This window comes from Rosa rugosa, chromosome 3 (genome assembly GCF_958449725.1).
Source record: "Rosa rugosa chromosome 3, drRosRugo1.1, whole genome shotgun sequence".
NCBI classification, from domain to species: domain Eukaryota; kingdom Viridiplantae; phylum Streptophyta; class Magnoliopsida; order Rosales; family Rosaceae; genus Rosa; species Rosa rugosa.
The window spans coordinates 5088864-5104749 of NC_084822.1; the positions used below are offsets into that span (position 1 = coordinate 5088864).

Consider the following 15886-nt stretch of genomic DNA (forward strand, 5'->3'; position numbering starts at 1 on the left):
TCAACGTCGGTTACCCAGCCATGGTATTCCGAACCTGTTGAGTCAAGTATTGGAAAGTCGAGTCTAGGTTCATTCGACATCCTGAAAAATAAGAAGAGAAGATATATTAGTTTCGGAGTTTAAACTTCCACGAAAACTAAAATAATAAGATTTCCAAGCTATGCTACCAAGAAATCAATTTCCAAGAATATTTGGATTAGACCAAAACAATGATGTTTGCGGACGCTCTTAGTCCGAATATAATGAACACTCTTAGTTCATTGATTACGAACGCTCTTAGTTCGTTTAGCGTGAATTTCTATAATTCTGCCTTTTGATTACAAGTCCCTGAAAAGAAGAGAAAAGGAATACAAACTCAAAAACAGGAACTTTTAATAAGAAATACCTTTAAATAGTGTCGCCGGAAAATTTGTCCGGAAAAGGTTGTCGGAGGTGACTGAAAAGTCGCTGGAAAAAGTCGAGAAAATTGTCCGAAAAGTCGCCGGAAAAATGTCCCGAAAGTCGCCGGAAAGTTGTCGGAAAAGTGCCCGGAAAGTCGCCGGAAAGTTGTCGGCAGATCTGTCAACAGATGTGTCGGCAGCTGCTCGGCAGCTTCTGCGCAGGCTGTCGGCAGGTGTCTCGGCAGGTGCTTGGCAGCGTCTCGGCAGGTCCTCTCGGCAGGTCTCGGCAGCACTCGGTAGATGCGCTCGGCAGCTTCTCGGTAGGTGTTGTCGACAGGTCTCGGCAGCACTCGGCAGCTTCTGCGCAGGGCTTCGGCAGATCTCGGCAGGCCTTCGGCAGCGGTTCAAAAACTTCCGGCGGCCGGTTCAGGTGGTTTCCGACCGGTTCCGGTGATTCTGAGGCCGGTTCTGGGCTTCTTGGATCAAGGGCTTTGATATGAGCTAGGGTTTGGAGGCTTTTTGTAGGTTTGGAAAAATGACTTCGATTGCTTGATGAACTTCCTCTACTCTTGTCAATTTCGATTCTAAATCTAGAGCAATCTCGTGCTGATAACGTGTTTAAGGACAAGCATAAATTAACAGAGAGAGAGAGAGAGTAATGTTGCAGAGAGAATGGAGATTCAAGTGTGTTTATTCATCTCATACAAGAGGGTATTTATAGGAATACATTACAAGTGTGAAAGCTCAAAGATAATCTCAAGCTTGGTATCAACTTGATTTACAGCTGCAGCTCAACATGGTAGCTGTGATGATGATAATTGTCATGCTTGTTGCCCTTTGGCATAAAGCTTGTCACACAAGTCTCTATACCTATATTATACACTCAAGTACCTTATCTATAAACTCAAGTGCCTATTTATACATGATATAGACATTTATACTATGACTCATATATACTACAATATGATTCATGTATACTACAACAGGAAACACATTTAAAATTTTTTAAATTTTGATTGGGCTACCCATCCTCACATAGTCACGTGTATCACGTGTATGTTTGATCGATCCATTTTTTTTTTGATAAAATGATAGCTTTATTAACTAAAGGCCAGAAGGCACATACATCAGATGCTGTCTCATACCTAAGATCTATATGGCACAAGTCGCCAAGCAAAAGACAAGTACCTTCACTGTTAACACATGCGCGCACTTAATGAGCCTACATACAAGAGATCAAATCCTCACTACAAAGCCTCTCATTGAAAAGTAAACCTAGTCGCCTAGAGACCTCAATTGGTGTACAACTAGAGAGAACTAAGAAACAGATAGTAAAAGACTCAATTTCAAGTACTAGGCAAGGAGACCCGGGAACCAAAAGCTTCCCTTTGCCCTTGGCTCGAGAATCCTCCGTCGTTACTACTCTAGAGGATTTGCTAGAGGCACGAAAGTGCGTAGTTCCCTAACAAAATTAGAGAGTAATACAAACCTAGGGTTCCCATAACAAAGAGAAGACAAAAGTAAAGTAACTTAAAAACACAAGGCAGGGCCCAAAAAGAACCCCAACCTAAGCTTCAGCCCAAATCCCAGAAGGTCAGACTAGAAGGTGGGCCGTACCCAACCCTCTCGGCCCAAGCCGCAGACTGCCTCGCCGCACCTCCACCTCCGCCTCCCAACCAGTGGCGTCGAACCTGCAACACGACCCATCGCCGCCCGACCAACGGGGAGTGACCGCGAAACCAGATCCACACCACCCGCCTCTGCCTAAGTTGAAACCAACGTCCAATCACCGCCGTCAGCCAACCAAACCAAACATTCAAAACCCAGCCGGCCGACCGCAGACCACCACCACCAGACGTCGCCTCCGCCCCTGCAAGGACTTGTGCCCACTCCAAGCCCATCCCATTGCCACGACGCATCCACCACCTGCAACCGGGAGAGAGGCGGTAGAACACCCACCCAATCTCAACCTCCGAGTCGGAAGCACTCACCGAACTAAACTACCCGTCCGGCCACCCCCAACGTGCGCCGGCTAGGCCAAGGCCGTCGCCGACTCCGGAGAGCAGCCGAACAGGCATCTGCGCAGCCAACGGGGGTTCTAGAGAGAGGGGTTCCTCTAGGGTTTTTTTTTTATTATTTCTGAAAAGAATAGAGTACATATATGTTTGATCGATCCATGGTTAGGTTTCATCTGTGTTTATGGTTTTGTTATGTAATTTGATTTCATTGACTACTGGCTTATGTTTCTTTCATTTGAATTATGGTTTCTGTGATTTCTACAACTGGGTTAGCTGCAAATGCCTCATTTTGGGTTTGGGTTTTTGGAGAATCATACACACCAAGCTTGTGATGAGTTGCATCCCAGAAATATGGATTGTCTTGATGATATTGTATATCTCTGTGATTGAATTTGATAGTGGATATGATTAGTAAGATGGTTCCGTAGGTAATGATATTTTGTTCTTTGTATTGAGAAGTCCACGGTGTCCAATACGAAACCTTAGTATAGATAAATCAGCAAGTTAGTCCTTTGCTCGTGAGAAGTCGAATTATATATAGTATTTCAGACCAAAAAACAGGGATATATGGATCAACACACTCTTCTCTATCCAGTCTCAGTAGCTCGTTTATATTGTATAGCCATTGCTGTGTTTATGGTCATTAATAGCTTGATTTCAAATACAAACCTAATGTATGCAAGGGTACATTGCTCGTCTAGTCACAGTGGAAATCCTAATGTTTCACGATGCTTAAGAACTTCTTCTTCCTTTGTGTATTGTAGTCAGTTATTTACTAGTTCACAGTATGCACAAATTATGGCTCCTCGGGAGAAGAGTGGACAAGAATGATTCATTGATGGGGATCCTGATATCATCTTCCCCGGCCATCTACTAGTCTTGAATTGTTATTGTCTGCAACATTTCTTTTCTGGTCAATCTCTTGAAGTAAGAGGACTGACCTTGCGAGTCTCGGCTTCACTTCTTTCTTGGCTAGTACGTGGATATATGCAGTTGTTCTTGCTGCTTTGGCTGCACCGAGACCTTACTTGATTACTTGTTTTGCGGTTTCTGTTAGACCTGGGGGTTAGATTGACTACAAGCTTAATTTGATCCTATTGTTCCTATTTCACTGTTCATATTAGCGTATCAAACTTGATGCTGTATCTTTAAATTTGAAGTGAATATGATTCTTTTGTAATACTAATACCCTTTTGATCTAATTTTGAGTACTGGAATTTCTTGGATGTGGTTGTGGAATTGGAACTAGTTCTAGATTCTGAATTCCTAGCTAGCTATTTGATTCATTTCTGTATAACTAGCTGGATTAGAAGGCATATCCCATCAGAATCTGAGATGATTTCCCAGATTTGGGTCATTCTTCTTGAAAGTATTCAATGAAAGGTTTGCTCTTGGGCGCCTCCACCTTTAACCCAGTCCCTTCCCCTCCCGTCCTTCCTCCAAACAATAATCGTGGTCAGGAATGTCTTTCAACTGGCGTGTGCGATGATATTTCATGACAGATCTATCCACATTACCACATATGTTACTAGTCAATCAATGCCTCGGGAAACTTTGTAGACATCTATTGCTTCAATCGGAGAATGTGCTATAGATACATGTTTTTCACAATACTTTCCTGTGTTTGAAATGCTTGCCTCTTAGAGCAGTTCTTGGTGTTCTTTCTTTACGTCTCCTTTTCTTATTTTCTTTCTTTGATTTTTCTTTCCCATTTCCAATGATTGCTCTTCCTTTTTTTGCTTACATTAAGAGTTACTTTGTCAGAGATTCCTTTGTTCTCAAATTAAAGTTACTGACTAAAAATTGTACATCCTTTCAGGTTGGAAATGTTTATGTGTTGCGCTGCAGCTACTATGACCATGGAGGAGAAAATAGAAATTTCCAGAGACGCATTTGTTCAATGCTTGAAGAGTGATTATTTTAGTGTAAAATGAGTTTTTTGTATTATTATTATTATTATTTGATCCGAAAGTTTTTTGTATTATGTAAACTGTTATTTGCATCTATCTATCAAATAATTTTGTTTTCGAGGCTTAGCTATTTGCACTATAAATGTTTTCAATTGCAAGCATTGAAATTTTAAGACTGTCTTCCTTTTCAGGCATGTGCATTTATAAGATTTGAAAAAGAAAATTTAGATTAACCATGCTAACAAATGAGTTTGTGAAAATTTGTTCCAATGTCTTACCTACTTGACCTCTGCTGCAGGGACTACAAGAAATCAAATTTTCAACCACAACTTGAGACAAAGTAACAAAGTGCATCAACCTTGAGATTGGTGAAACCATCACAATGTCGCACTGTTAATCTCTTAAGCAGAGGACTACAAGAAATCAAATTTTCAACAACAAATGGTTAGGTATTTCCAAGTCCTGAAGCCTCAGAATATGGACGGAGGGCTTAGCAAACACCTACCTATGTAACTCTAAACAAACCATATCTTGGCAAGAGAACAAACATGATGGCATGTTCTAACGACTCGATGCCCGCAGATATAGTATGAACCGTTTGATAGAATTTCTTGATAGATGAGTCACCCATCGATCAATATCATGACTTGGTGTTGGCACTTATAATAAAGCTGGAACTTGCGTAGGGGGCCAATATGAAGTAAAAGTACATGATCAACAGCGTTCACAGATGTTGTACGGCTTTGAGTCTAGAGACACTTATCATCAAACACTAGATCTTGAAGCATAGCCAATTTGTACCTCCACTTGCTGGACAAGACAGTTCTTGTTGCCTCCCCAAGCGGCAAACGTGATACAATATTTTCCGTGACATCATCTGGCGAATTGCTAATTCTATCCAACTTCTTCAGCTCTTTGCACCCTAACTCACCAACTCAAACCAGAGCAGTTACAGGAGTTTAGAAGATGATGAAGATCGACAGGTGCTACCAGCCTACCAAGCACGCCTTTAATATTGCTGGCCCTTCTTAATCTATTGCTTCGAATCCGAGTACTAAATCTCCATGTTTAATTGTAATTCAATTTGGCTTTCACCTAATGATTTTCTTTCCTTTCTTGTATCCATCTCTGAATTAAGCTGGAGATTTCCAATCAATTTGATCGCAACTGCAGCCCCAAAACTGTATCTTGCCTCCTTTTTACTGGTCGAAAATTCCTCTCACACTACTGAGCTATATTATAGGTCTTAGCCATGAACTTACCAAGCAAGGAGGTGCTATTAATGTGGCACACACCATTCATGGTGCTGCATCTGTAGCTCCTGCATGTGGAGGCGTTTGCCTCTAATTATCAGACATGAATCAAAGATGTGATCCCATACTTCACATGCATCCTTTATTCAATTACTTGTCATCAATTATTTGTATGTCAAAGATTCAAACCCATAGAAGTTCTTCTTTAGATGAATTCTGTTCGGAACTTGCATATCGGCTGAAAATGTACTTAACATGCAGAACAATTGACAAGCAAACTTCACACTTGAACTCTGGAAATTTAAATGGAAAATATGAAAACTTGTCTCAGCAAACAGACATATACACATCCTATATAAAGACTAGTAGCGAACTGTACTCCAAGCCCACATTCATTCCTGCTAGAAAGTCCTCTCAGGCTCTCAGCTACCTCAACTCTCAGTGATGAATTATGGGTCCAAAAGCATTATCTCTGCACGCCTTGAATCACGCTTAAACAGAAGTAAATCTTTTACTAGCTTTGAAAAACCATCGAGAGAAGCAGGTTGAACAGTCATTCTCTCAAGTACAGGTGAACTTAGAAGTAGAAATTTGATGAAATCTAGTTGAGCTTGTACACAAGAGATTTTGGTAATTTTCACAAGCCGCAGTTGAGTGTATGCACAGTTGTAGTTGTCATATAAACAAGATTCCACTTCTCCCACAGCAGCGTGATCCTTTTCAGGGTCCACCTACAAGAGCTCTATAGCATCAAAATCTGGAAGTTTTGACAAAATAGTTGTCAAAACTATTTAAAAAAAAAAAAAGCAGAAATTTTTAACTCAGCAGAAAAAAACTAACCAAAATTTGTAATTCTTGTAGAGTAGGGGAGCTTCCCAGAAGGCATAAGACGGTTGAAATTTCATCCAGCTTGTCGAAGTTCATGTCTAAAGAAAGAAAATTGAGATATTGGCATGGTTTAGGGAGCTTCAATGGCAAGGCACCAATAGACAAGTACTGCAGCAGAATGTAAGCAGCAAATTAACAACATATCAATGAAAATGGTCAAATTCCTATGGCAATGTCAATGATCACAAAATAACTTATGAAACTTTCCATTCAAAACCATTACTTTAAGAAAGTTGCTCTTTATTGTGAGACTTCGAATATGAGGCAGCTGGTGATCAAAAAACCTGAGCAAATTCCCAGAATTACTACAATTCCCTCTTTGATCAACAACAACCTGCAAATCAAAGGAAGCATCCACAAGATTTGAGGAATCTACAAACTCAAACTCTACAAAGACCCCTATTATGTCAATCAACCGGAGCTTCGGTGCATCAATCTTGAGATTGGTGAAACCATCACAACTTATCAACGCCAATATCTCAAGTAGAGGGCTGCAACCAATCAAGTTCTCAAACACATCTTGGGCCATGGTAACATTCAGAAGACAAAGGGTCTTCAAACTCCTGAAGCCTTTGCATGTAGACGGAGGAGGGTTTAGCAAACACCTGAATAATTCCAAATAAGCAATATCTTGACAAAAAAACAAACATGATGGAATGTTGTAGGGATTCCCTATCCAAAAATCAATTATCATCTCTTTGATGACAGGGTTTCTCGATAGATGCAATATCCATCTGTCCATGTCTCTAGTGGCTAGCGTCTCTTTGCGAGAAAGCTTGAACTTGCGTATGGGGCCAGTGTGGACTAAGAGTACATGATCAACGATATTGACAAAGCTGCAGGTTGGATGACTTTGAGTCGAGACACACTGATCATCAAACACTAGATCTTGAAGCCTTTCTGATTTGTACCTCCACTTTCTGGATAAAATACTTGTCCTTACTGCCTCCTTAAGCGGCAAACGTGCCAAAATGTTTTCTGTAACATCATCTGGTAAACTGGTAATTCTATCAAACTCCATTTTCAGTCCCTTGGCAGCACACTCCAACTTGATCACTGCAGAGGAACGGATATATATTTGGGAAAGCACTCGAACATGATGTAGCTAGGAATTATTCCGAATATATTGCTTGATATATATCAAAGGAATTAGAACATACCTAAGTGATGATGACCCGGATCTCTTGGCAGAGCTTCGTCTAGATCTAGTTATGTCCGGGAGTCTTACTTTACTCTTGGACTGTTCTTGTTCTCCTGTGTTTGTAACTTCGTACTGTAGGGTGCTGCGGCTTTTCTTTGCTTATACCTAAGTGCGCTCGTCCTTTTATTTCCTAGTAAGCTGTTTTCCTGCCCTGGCCTTTTGGGCTTAAAAAAAGGAAGGCAAAAAAGAGACAGAGTCCAAATGAAATTTGTCATTGGTTTTTGAATCGTCGATGAACATAAGCCCAGGTGACAAAGAAAAACCCATTCCGACCCTCTCGTGTTCAAGTGTATTGGGAATCTAGAGCTCGATCGAAATAGTATGGAAATAGTTACAGATGTTCTTTCTATTACCAAAACTAATTGACTAGCAGCTGCCAAATTTCACATGTCATATACGAAAAATATTTTCTAGTACTCCATTAATTGAGTAATGGAGTCGTCGTGGTCAGCTCTAAGGAGAATGCATATATGGAAAGTGCATTGGTACCTTGGCTGAACAAGCTATAGAGGTGCTCTGCATTTGGTCGATGACTTTCTCATCAATTATTTGCAAGTCAAATATACACAGCAACTGAAAGCATAGCTGAGAAGCGAGAAGGGTTTCTGATGATGAAACCGACATTGTTATTACATTAAAGAGACTCCTACTACACCCAAACTTTTCTTACTAGGTTCGGACCTTTCATTACTCTTGACAGAAAATGTAACCTGATACATAATTCCGTAAGCAAATTCAACTAATAATGACAGTCGAATTCTTGATATACTTTGGACTTGTACCAAAAGGGACAACTCCAAGCCAAATTCATTTCTACAAGAAGTCTAGAACCTCTTAGCTGCTTCAATTCATTGATGAATTATGGGTCCAGAAGAATAATCTCTGCATGCTTTGATTCACGTTTAAACTGAAGTAGCTCTTTTACTAGTTTTGGAAAACCATCCACAGTAGCAGGCTCAGGAAATCGAGGAGGCGTGATAGTCATTCTCTCAAGAAGAGGTGAACTTAAAAGGAGAAATCTGATGAAATCTAGTTCAGCTTTAACACCAGAGATCCCAGTTATTTTCACGAGTCGCAGTTGAGAAAGTGTGCAATTGTAGCTCACATCCAAACAAGAAGACTTCACTTCTTCGACAACAGTGTGTCTCCTTTCGAGTTTCTTTCTCCGATCCATCTACAAGAGGTCTATAGCATTAAAACTGGAAGTTTTGGCAAATAGCTGTCTAAACTAATTGCATATTTTCGAAACTAATTATATATTTTAAAGTAAAGTTGGTACAAAATTTAAAGACAGCAGAATCAACTCACCACAATTTCTAGCTCTTGTAGAGCAGGGGAGCTTCTCAGAAGGCATAGAGCAGTTGGAATTGCATCCGGATCGTCGAAGCTTATGTCTATAGAAAGAGCATTCAGATATTGACATGGTTTATTGAGCTTTTCTGGCAAAGAGCCCAGAGACAAATACTGAAGAAGAACACAAAAAATTCAATAAATATGGCTAGATTCAAATGACAATGTTGAAGATCAAGTTAAAAATTTGCAATCACATTACCTTTAAAAAGCGCCACTTAATTTCAAGCCTTCGAATATGAGGTAGGTGATCAAAGATCTTGAGCAAATTGCTAGAACCGCAAGCAGGAATCCAACTGTCAGGAAGCCATATTTGGTCATCATGGATGGTCATATAAATTTCAGCCTCAGTAATACTTAAGGCACTCTCAAGGTTAACGACATCGAAAGCACCTAAAACGTGCAAATATTGGAGATTTGGTGCATCAATATTGAGATCGGTGACATCATCACAATGTCGCAATGTTAATCTCTCAAGCAGAGGACTGCAACGAATCAAATTTTCAAACACATCTTGGGTCACGTCAACAGCGTGGAGTTGAAGACTCTTCAAGCTCTTGAACCCTTTGAATGTTGACGGAGGTTTGAGCAAACACTTGAGTAACTCCAAGTGAACAAGACCTTGACATGAAAACACAGAGAATGGAATGTTGTATCCATGGTCTTCCCAAAGCATAATTATCAACTCTTTGATAGAGTTTCTTGATAGATGAGTAATCCATCGATCAATATCTCTAGCGGCTACCACATCCATAGTACAGCATAGCTTGAACTTGCGTATGGGGACAATATGAACTAAGAGTACATGATCAATCATGTTCACAAACTCTAGATAATCATCATCATCAAACTCTCGATTTTGGCTTCTCCCCCAGGAAGAATCATCAAATTCTAGATCTTGAAGCATGGCTGATTTGTACCTCCACTTGCTGGATAAAACACTTGTCCTCACTGCCTCCCTTAGCGGCAAACATGACAAAATCTTTTCTGTCACATCATTTGGTAAACCGCTAATTCTATCCATCTCCATATTCAGTATCAGCAGACTCTAACTCGATCACTACAGTGGAGTAAGGGATATATAGTTGGTACAATACTCAACCATGATCTAGCTAAGAATTCTAAGGAATATATACATCAAAGGAGTTAGAACATACCTAAGCGACGACCTGGAGCTTCGTCGAGATCTAGCTCTGTCTCAAAATCTACCTTCGACTGTTCTTCTTCTCCTGTGTTTGCGATCTTGTATGATGCCTTGCCTTTTTCTTGGAGGTGCCAAGCCCAAACCATTTTCTGCTTCCACCCACAAAAAAGAAGCCGGTCAAGAATTGACATAAAGGTGACCCAGGTCACTTTTAACGTCAAATTCCTGACCCAAAAACTGACCCACGGTTGCTGGTTGCCAGCTCGGCCCAAGGGAGAACGTCATGGCGTTCGGTGGAGAGAGACGCGCTAAGCAAGGCGCGTGAAAGGACGACGTTGTCTTGTAGCGCCATAATGCTGCTGGCACGTGCGGCGTCGGTTTTTTGTCGCGTAGTGATGTGTAGATCGCTCTTTGGTGTTACTGAAGAGAGAGAGAGAGAGAGAGAGAGAGAAGTTTAAATTTCTAATTCCAAATCACCAAGAATATTATAAAAACTCACCGAGAAATATGGAGTCGATAATACTCCCGACATGAAAAAAGCATGTACTTGCGTTAAGAGCTTGTTTAATTCCCAATTTCTCTAATCGATCGCCAAAAGAAAATTTAAGTGAATATGTATTAGGGTTAAGTTTTTCCACCTGCTGCATGTCCTACCGGTACTTGAATTCAAGCCCTAATGATCATCGTCTAAAAGTATGAGTTTAGTCAACCAATTATTACTTTTCAAAATTTTGATTAATCATGTGCTCTGACACTTTCTTATTCATTAACCTTAGCAAATTATTTGACAACATAATTTAGCAATTTTTTCTCTAGAATAAATATTTTAGAATTACATAAACTAGTATATTAGGACTATATTTAAGGCGCATGGCCTTCTATCACGCTAGACAATAGTATAGTTATCAATTTTTTTATTTTTGAAATTTTGATTTGACCTTATTTTTTCTAACCGAACATGTGACACGTCCTTGATAAGAAAATTTTAACTAAATAATGACGGTGGAACTTTTGATAGAAATTGTTAAAACATGTCTCAAACAATTAAACATGCATTATAAAGAGTTAAAGACCAGTACCAAAGAGTACAACTACTCGATCTCTGCAAGCAAATGTTGTTAGCTACTGCTATCATTGACGAATTACAGATCCAAGTAGATTATCTCCCCACGCATTGAAGAGCGCCTAAACCGAAGCAAATCTTTCACGTACTAGTTCTAAAGAAAATTGTCATGAGGCTTAATGGTCATTCTCTAGAATAGATTTTCACAAGTCGTAGTTGAGTAAATGTGAAATTGTAATTGTTATTTGACATGACTTCAATTCTCCAAAGATAACTCCTTTAATAGTTTGGCGGGCATTCAGAAGGTCCATAACATCAAATCATGAAGTACGTACGCTAGTTTGTGACTACTTCACTTTTATATCAAATTAGTTTACCTCTATATTTAACGAAATGTATTTGATGTATTGGTACCATAAAATTTTTCTAAATGAAATTTGTGCAAAGTGTTTTACAATTTTGTACCAATTTGTTTATAATCATAACCATTGCAGCAGTTGTTAAATCACAACGCTGTTTCTTGTTGTTGGAGAAACTATATCTTATTTTTCAATAAACCAACACTAGGATAATTGCCAAACAACAATTTAAAAACTTGGGGCAACGTTTTTTTCTCGCTATTTAGTCCTGAAGAAAAATCAAGATCCATTAAGGGTCTTTAACTCTTCAATTAGAGAAGTTAAATCAGAGAAAGATGAACCACCTTCTTCAACAGCCCTGCTTGCCATCTCTTCTCCAATCGCTTTAACTATGTTTCTCATTTCCTCTGCGTCATCACCCTCCATGAGTCTTGTCACAGCCTTTTCTATGGCCTCCCTCTTCACACTGGCCTCACTTTTCAAACTTTCATCCACAAATGAAACCCATTTTTCAGCACCAACACCAACCCCAACACGAAGTATCTGCGTCACCAACTTATCAGTGTAAAAGTGATCAGCAAACATCGGCTAGGTGATCATCGGTATCCCAGCAGAAACTCCTTCAAGGATTGAGTTCCACCCACAATGAGAGAGAAAAGCTCCAACTGCTTTATGCTCAAGAATCAACACGTGGAGCCCAATATCTTATAATCAGTCCCTTACCTTGCATTCTCTTCTCAACTCCTTCAGGCAACCACTCTTCTATCTCTTTCTTTTGTTTCTTCACAACCCAGATGAAGTCCTGTCCAGAAGCCTCAAGGCCTGCTGCAATTCTAGGAGCTGACAATCAGCAAAGTTGATCATGCTTCCGAAACATACATATGCAACCGAATTGGGTTTCTTAGAATCAAGCCATTTCAAGCACTGGTGTTGCTCAGCAGCGGTCATATCTTCTGCTGCCTTGTCGAATAGGGAAATCGGGCCAATATGCCATGTCTTCCTCTCATGCACCTTCCTATAATGATTAGCATAATCTGGTTCAAGTTCGTAGAAGCTGTTAGTAATGACCCCGTAGCTTCTTTTCTCACACTCTAAGGCCGCTTTCCAGAACTTGCTAAGTTCTGCTTCATCATATAGCTTAAAAATATCCGCTATTTGGTTTCCTGTCATCTTGATCTCATCTGGGAGACCAGGAAGAACAATCGATTCTGTTTCAGATAACAAATTCTTGTGAGGTTGATGTATCATCACACTCAATGTAGCACACAAAGGGAACAATCCGGTTGCATGAAAATATAGCCTTGGAATTCCAAACTTGGCAGCAACATCTGTAGCCCAAGGAAAGAAAAAATCAGCAACAAGGCAATGAGGTCGATGTTGGTCCAAAATCTGATCGAGCTGTGGTTCAAGCAAATGGGTGGCTGTGAAGAATTTTCCTTCCATCTCTGGTGTTGTGATCAAATCAACCCTCTCGCATTCCTCATGCAACCCAACTTCAGCATATGGGAACTTGATGAGAACAAGTTCAATTTTCTGATCAAATGCCATAGTACTTTTGCTTCTTTTGGTTGCTTTGGTAATGAATGGTGCATTAAGCGGAGTGGTTATTATGGTCGATTTCACACCACGAGAAGAAAATAATTTGGCTATATGTGTGAGGGGTATAATGTGGCCTTGAGCCATGTATGGAAAGAACAAGATATTAAGCTGCTCACAAGATTTAGTTTCCATGGAAGATGATGACACAGCAGAGAGTTGAAGATGATGACACTGGTGTTGAACAAGAAAATGATAATGGCTGTAGGCTAAGGGCTTAACTACAGCCCCAAACAAGCATTTTGATATCTAATCTCATGCACCCACAGTCTTGACTTGGGGTTTAATAGCTTAAATAAATGCATGTGTTGGCTTTCTGTTTCCAATGGGTCGATGAAAATGAACATGCATGTGAACTGGTCTCCCCCTGAGAGTGGGATGGGTCACCATCTCAGCAAAAAATATTTTTTCAGCTTTCCACTGACAAAATTGACGCTGGTATGTTTTTGACCCAGGTCATGGGCTATATTGACCTGGCTGCCACTGTTTGTTATACAACAATATATTGATGAAGACCTGGCTACTAGGGCTGGGCGTTTAAGCTCGAAAACTCCCAAATCCGGACCGGCCCGTCAAAGCCTGACTCGTTCAGGCCGGGCCTTATTTTTTTCTTCAGCAAAACGGTTCGGGCCGGGCCTTGACTTTCAAAGATGAAAAAGCCCGTCAGGCCCGTATTAGGTAAAAAGAGACACATGTCAATGTTTTATTGGTCAATATAAGGCCTCAAAATACTTATCATAGGATCAGGCACACTGAATTCCCCACTGAAAAACCTAAACCTAAACAACATCCTCAGCCTCATTTCTTCCCCCAAACCCGATTTGAGAGAGTCAAAGAGAGGCCGCCTCCTAACCCTCCTTCACAAACCCGATCTGAACGTTCATACTGGAGAGCACCTCTTCCGGCCGCTTTGGCCATGTCCGCCGACGCCAAGACCTCTCTCTCTCTCTCTCTCTCTCTTCACTTCACTTCACAGTCTTCACCTGCAACCTAATCAGTCTCAATTGAGTCAGTTCTCAAACTCGATATGAACCTTCATACTCGAACCTTCATACTCGATCTGAACCTTCACGGCTTCACTCCTTCAGTTCCCAAACTCGATCTGAACCTTCACAGCTTTACTCCTTCAATTCATACTCGATTTGAACCTTCACGGCTTCACTCCTTCAGTTCCCAAACTCGATCTCAAACTTTCAGTTCCCACTTCCCAAACTCGATCTCAACCTTCAGTTAGCATACTTGATCTGAACCTTCCGTTCCCAAACTTAAGTTGAACCTTCAGTCTCAGCCTTCAGTTAGCATATTGTTTCAGAAATTTGTGGGTTTCGGTTTCATAGCTTAGTATTTGTGGGTTTCTGTTTTAGGACTGGGCAGGTTAGTTAGCGATTTGTTCAGTTTCTTTCTCTTTCTCTTTTTTCATTTGTTCACTTAAATCTCTTTCTTATATGTGTGCAATGGTAAAATATGTTCTGATTCACCTCCCTGTTTTGGTTATAGCATGGCCACTGATGGGAATGCTATTATACCATCGTCGACAGCGCCAGTAGAATCAAACCCGAGAGTGCTTGATGCTCTGATTGGACACTTTGTATTTCAATTGTAGCTTTAATTGTTCTTGATGAGTACTTGAATTTGGATATTATGTATTCTGGATATTCGAATTTGTAGCTTGAAATTTGGATCTTGATATTGTGTTTTGATTCAAATCTTCACCAGGTTGATAATGAATGAAATCTGGATCTATAGACAAGTAGATATAGAAATGGTAATATACAAGTTTTTGGGCCCGAAAGCCCGCAAGCTAGGCCCGAAATGAAACGGCCCGGTCCCTGTTTGTGTCAAAGCAGGCCGGGTCCGGGCTGAATGAAAAACGGGCCGGTCCAGGGCCCAATGAAATTATTGTTGGACCCGTCCCGTGTCCAGCCCTACTGGCTACTACTACAATAGATCATATGTGCTATTTAAAGGAGCTGTCTCGTGTACATTAAAATGTGTGGTTTGGGTGAAGTCTAGAGCTGACATATGACAACAAAACTAGTTTCTTGCACGAGTTGTCTCCTCTTGTGGGGAAGAATTCCAGATAGTTCTTTTGAGTAAGGATTGCTTACATGCATCCTCATTTCAGATGCTACTGTGGTGATTATCTTGCTGTGAGATTATAGTGTTATAAAAAGAATGAGGATTCAAACTTAGAAAGGTGAGACTTCTCTCCCAAAAAAAAGGAGAGAACTATACCATCTACATTAGACAGTTAGCTAACTGGTCATGCTATAAAGAATCATTTACTATAATGTAGTACTTCTCATCATACTTACGTACTAGACCGACTAAAGACAATCATCTAAGTACAGGCCTAACAAAAATAAGAGCTAGTTGGATGTGGAATTTCACAAACACAAGCAAACCAAATCAAGGCCAGACGGACTGAACAGACTCTCAATTCAAATAGAAGAGAATGGTTCTAAGGATGTGCACATCGCAATGGATCTAAAGGACTCTTATAATCTCTTAGAAAGTTTTAGGCCTAACAAACATGTTGGTGCGAAAAAATTCTGTAGAAGATCTTCTCTTCTGCTTTCTTGACTGGAATGAGAGTGAAAAACTTCACGGTCAAGAAGTTGCCTACACATCCTCAAAATTTGGATCAGTGTGGGGGGTGGGGGGTGTGTGTGTGTTGTTTTAATTGTAAGTGTAGATGAGATTGACTACTTCCTCCAAATGTTA

At 40.3% G+C, this 15886-nt stretch overlaps 1 protein-coding gene and 1 pseudogene across 6 annotated transcripts; both read right to left on the reverse strand.

The window, feature by feature from the left end:
- Positions 1–5763: 5763 nt before the first annotated feature.
- On the reverse strand, positions 5764–10293 carry LOC133739795 (F-box/FBD/LRR-repeat protein At1g13570-like). Of its 6 annotated transcripts, XM_062167603.1 has the most exons (6): positions 9203–10288; positions 8959–9114; positions 7610–8824; positions 6673–7505; positions 6402–6557; positions 5764–6292 (listed from the first exon to the last, which is right to left on the reverse strand). In XM_062167603.1, the coding sequence occupies exons 4-6, from the start codon at positions 7468–7470 to the stop codon at positions 6011–6013; spliced, it is 1236 nt and encodes a 411-aa protein (XP_062023587.1). In that variant the 5' UTR covers positions 7471–7505; positions 7610–8824; positions 8959–9114; positions 9203–10288; the 3' UTR covers positions 5764–6010. The 6 variants fall into 6 exon arrangements, with proteins under 6 accessions (XP_062023587.1, XP_062023588.1, XP_062023586.1 ...); XM_062167604.1 differs by having other exon boundaries at positions 5767–6292; positions 6673–8824; positions 8959–9044; XM_062167602.1 differs by having other exon boundaries at positions 5767–6292; positions 6673–8824.
- A 1552-nt stretch (positions 10294–11845) lies between these two features.
- On the reverse strand, positions 11846–13297 carry LOC133737068 (UDP-glucose flavonoid 3-O-glucosyltransferase 7-like; annotated as a pseudogene).
- Positions 13298–15886: the final 2589 nt, after the last annotated feature.

Coding starts and splice junctions, on each gene's coding strand:
- LOC133739795 (XM_062167601.1), bottom strand. CDS start 10,030: ATGGAGATGGATAGAATTAGCGGTTTACCAAATGATGTGACAGAAAAG. Junction 9,115..9,202: donor TTAAGTGGCGCTTTTTAAAG/GTAATGTGATTG, acceptor GTTCTTCTTCAG/TATTTGTCTCTGGGCTCTTT. Junction 8,825..8,958: donor TACAAGAGCTAGAAATTGTG/GTGAGTTGATTC, acceptor GACCTCTTGTAG/ATGGATCGGAGAAAGAAACT.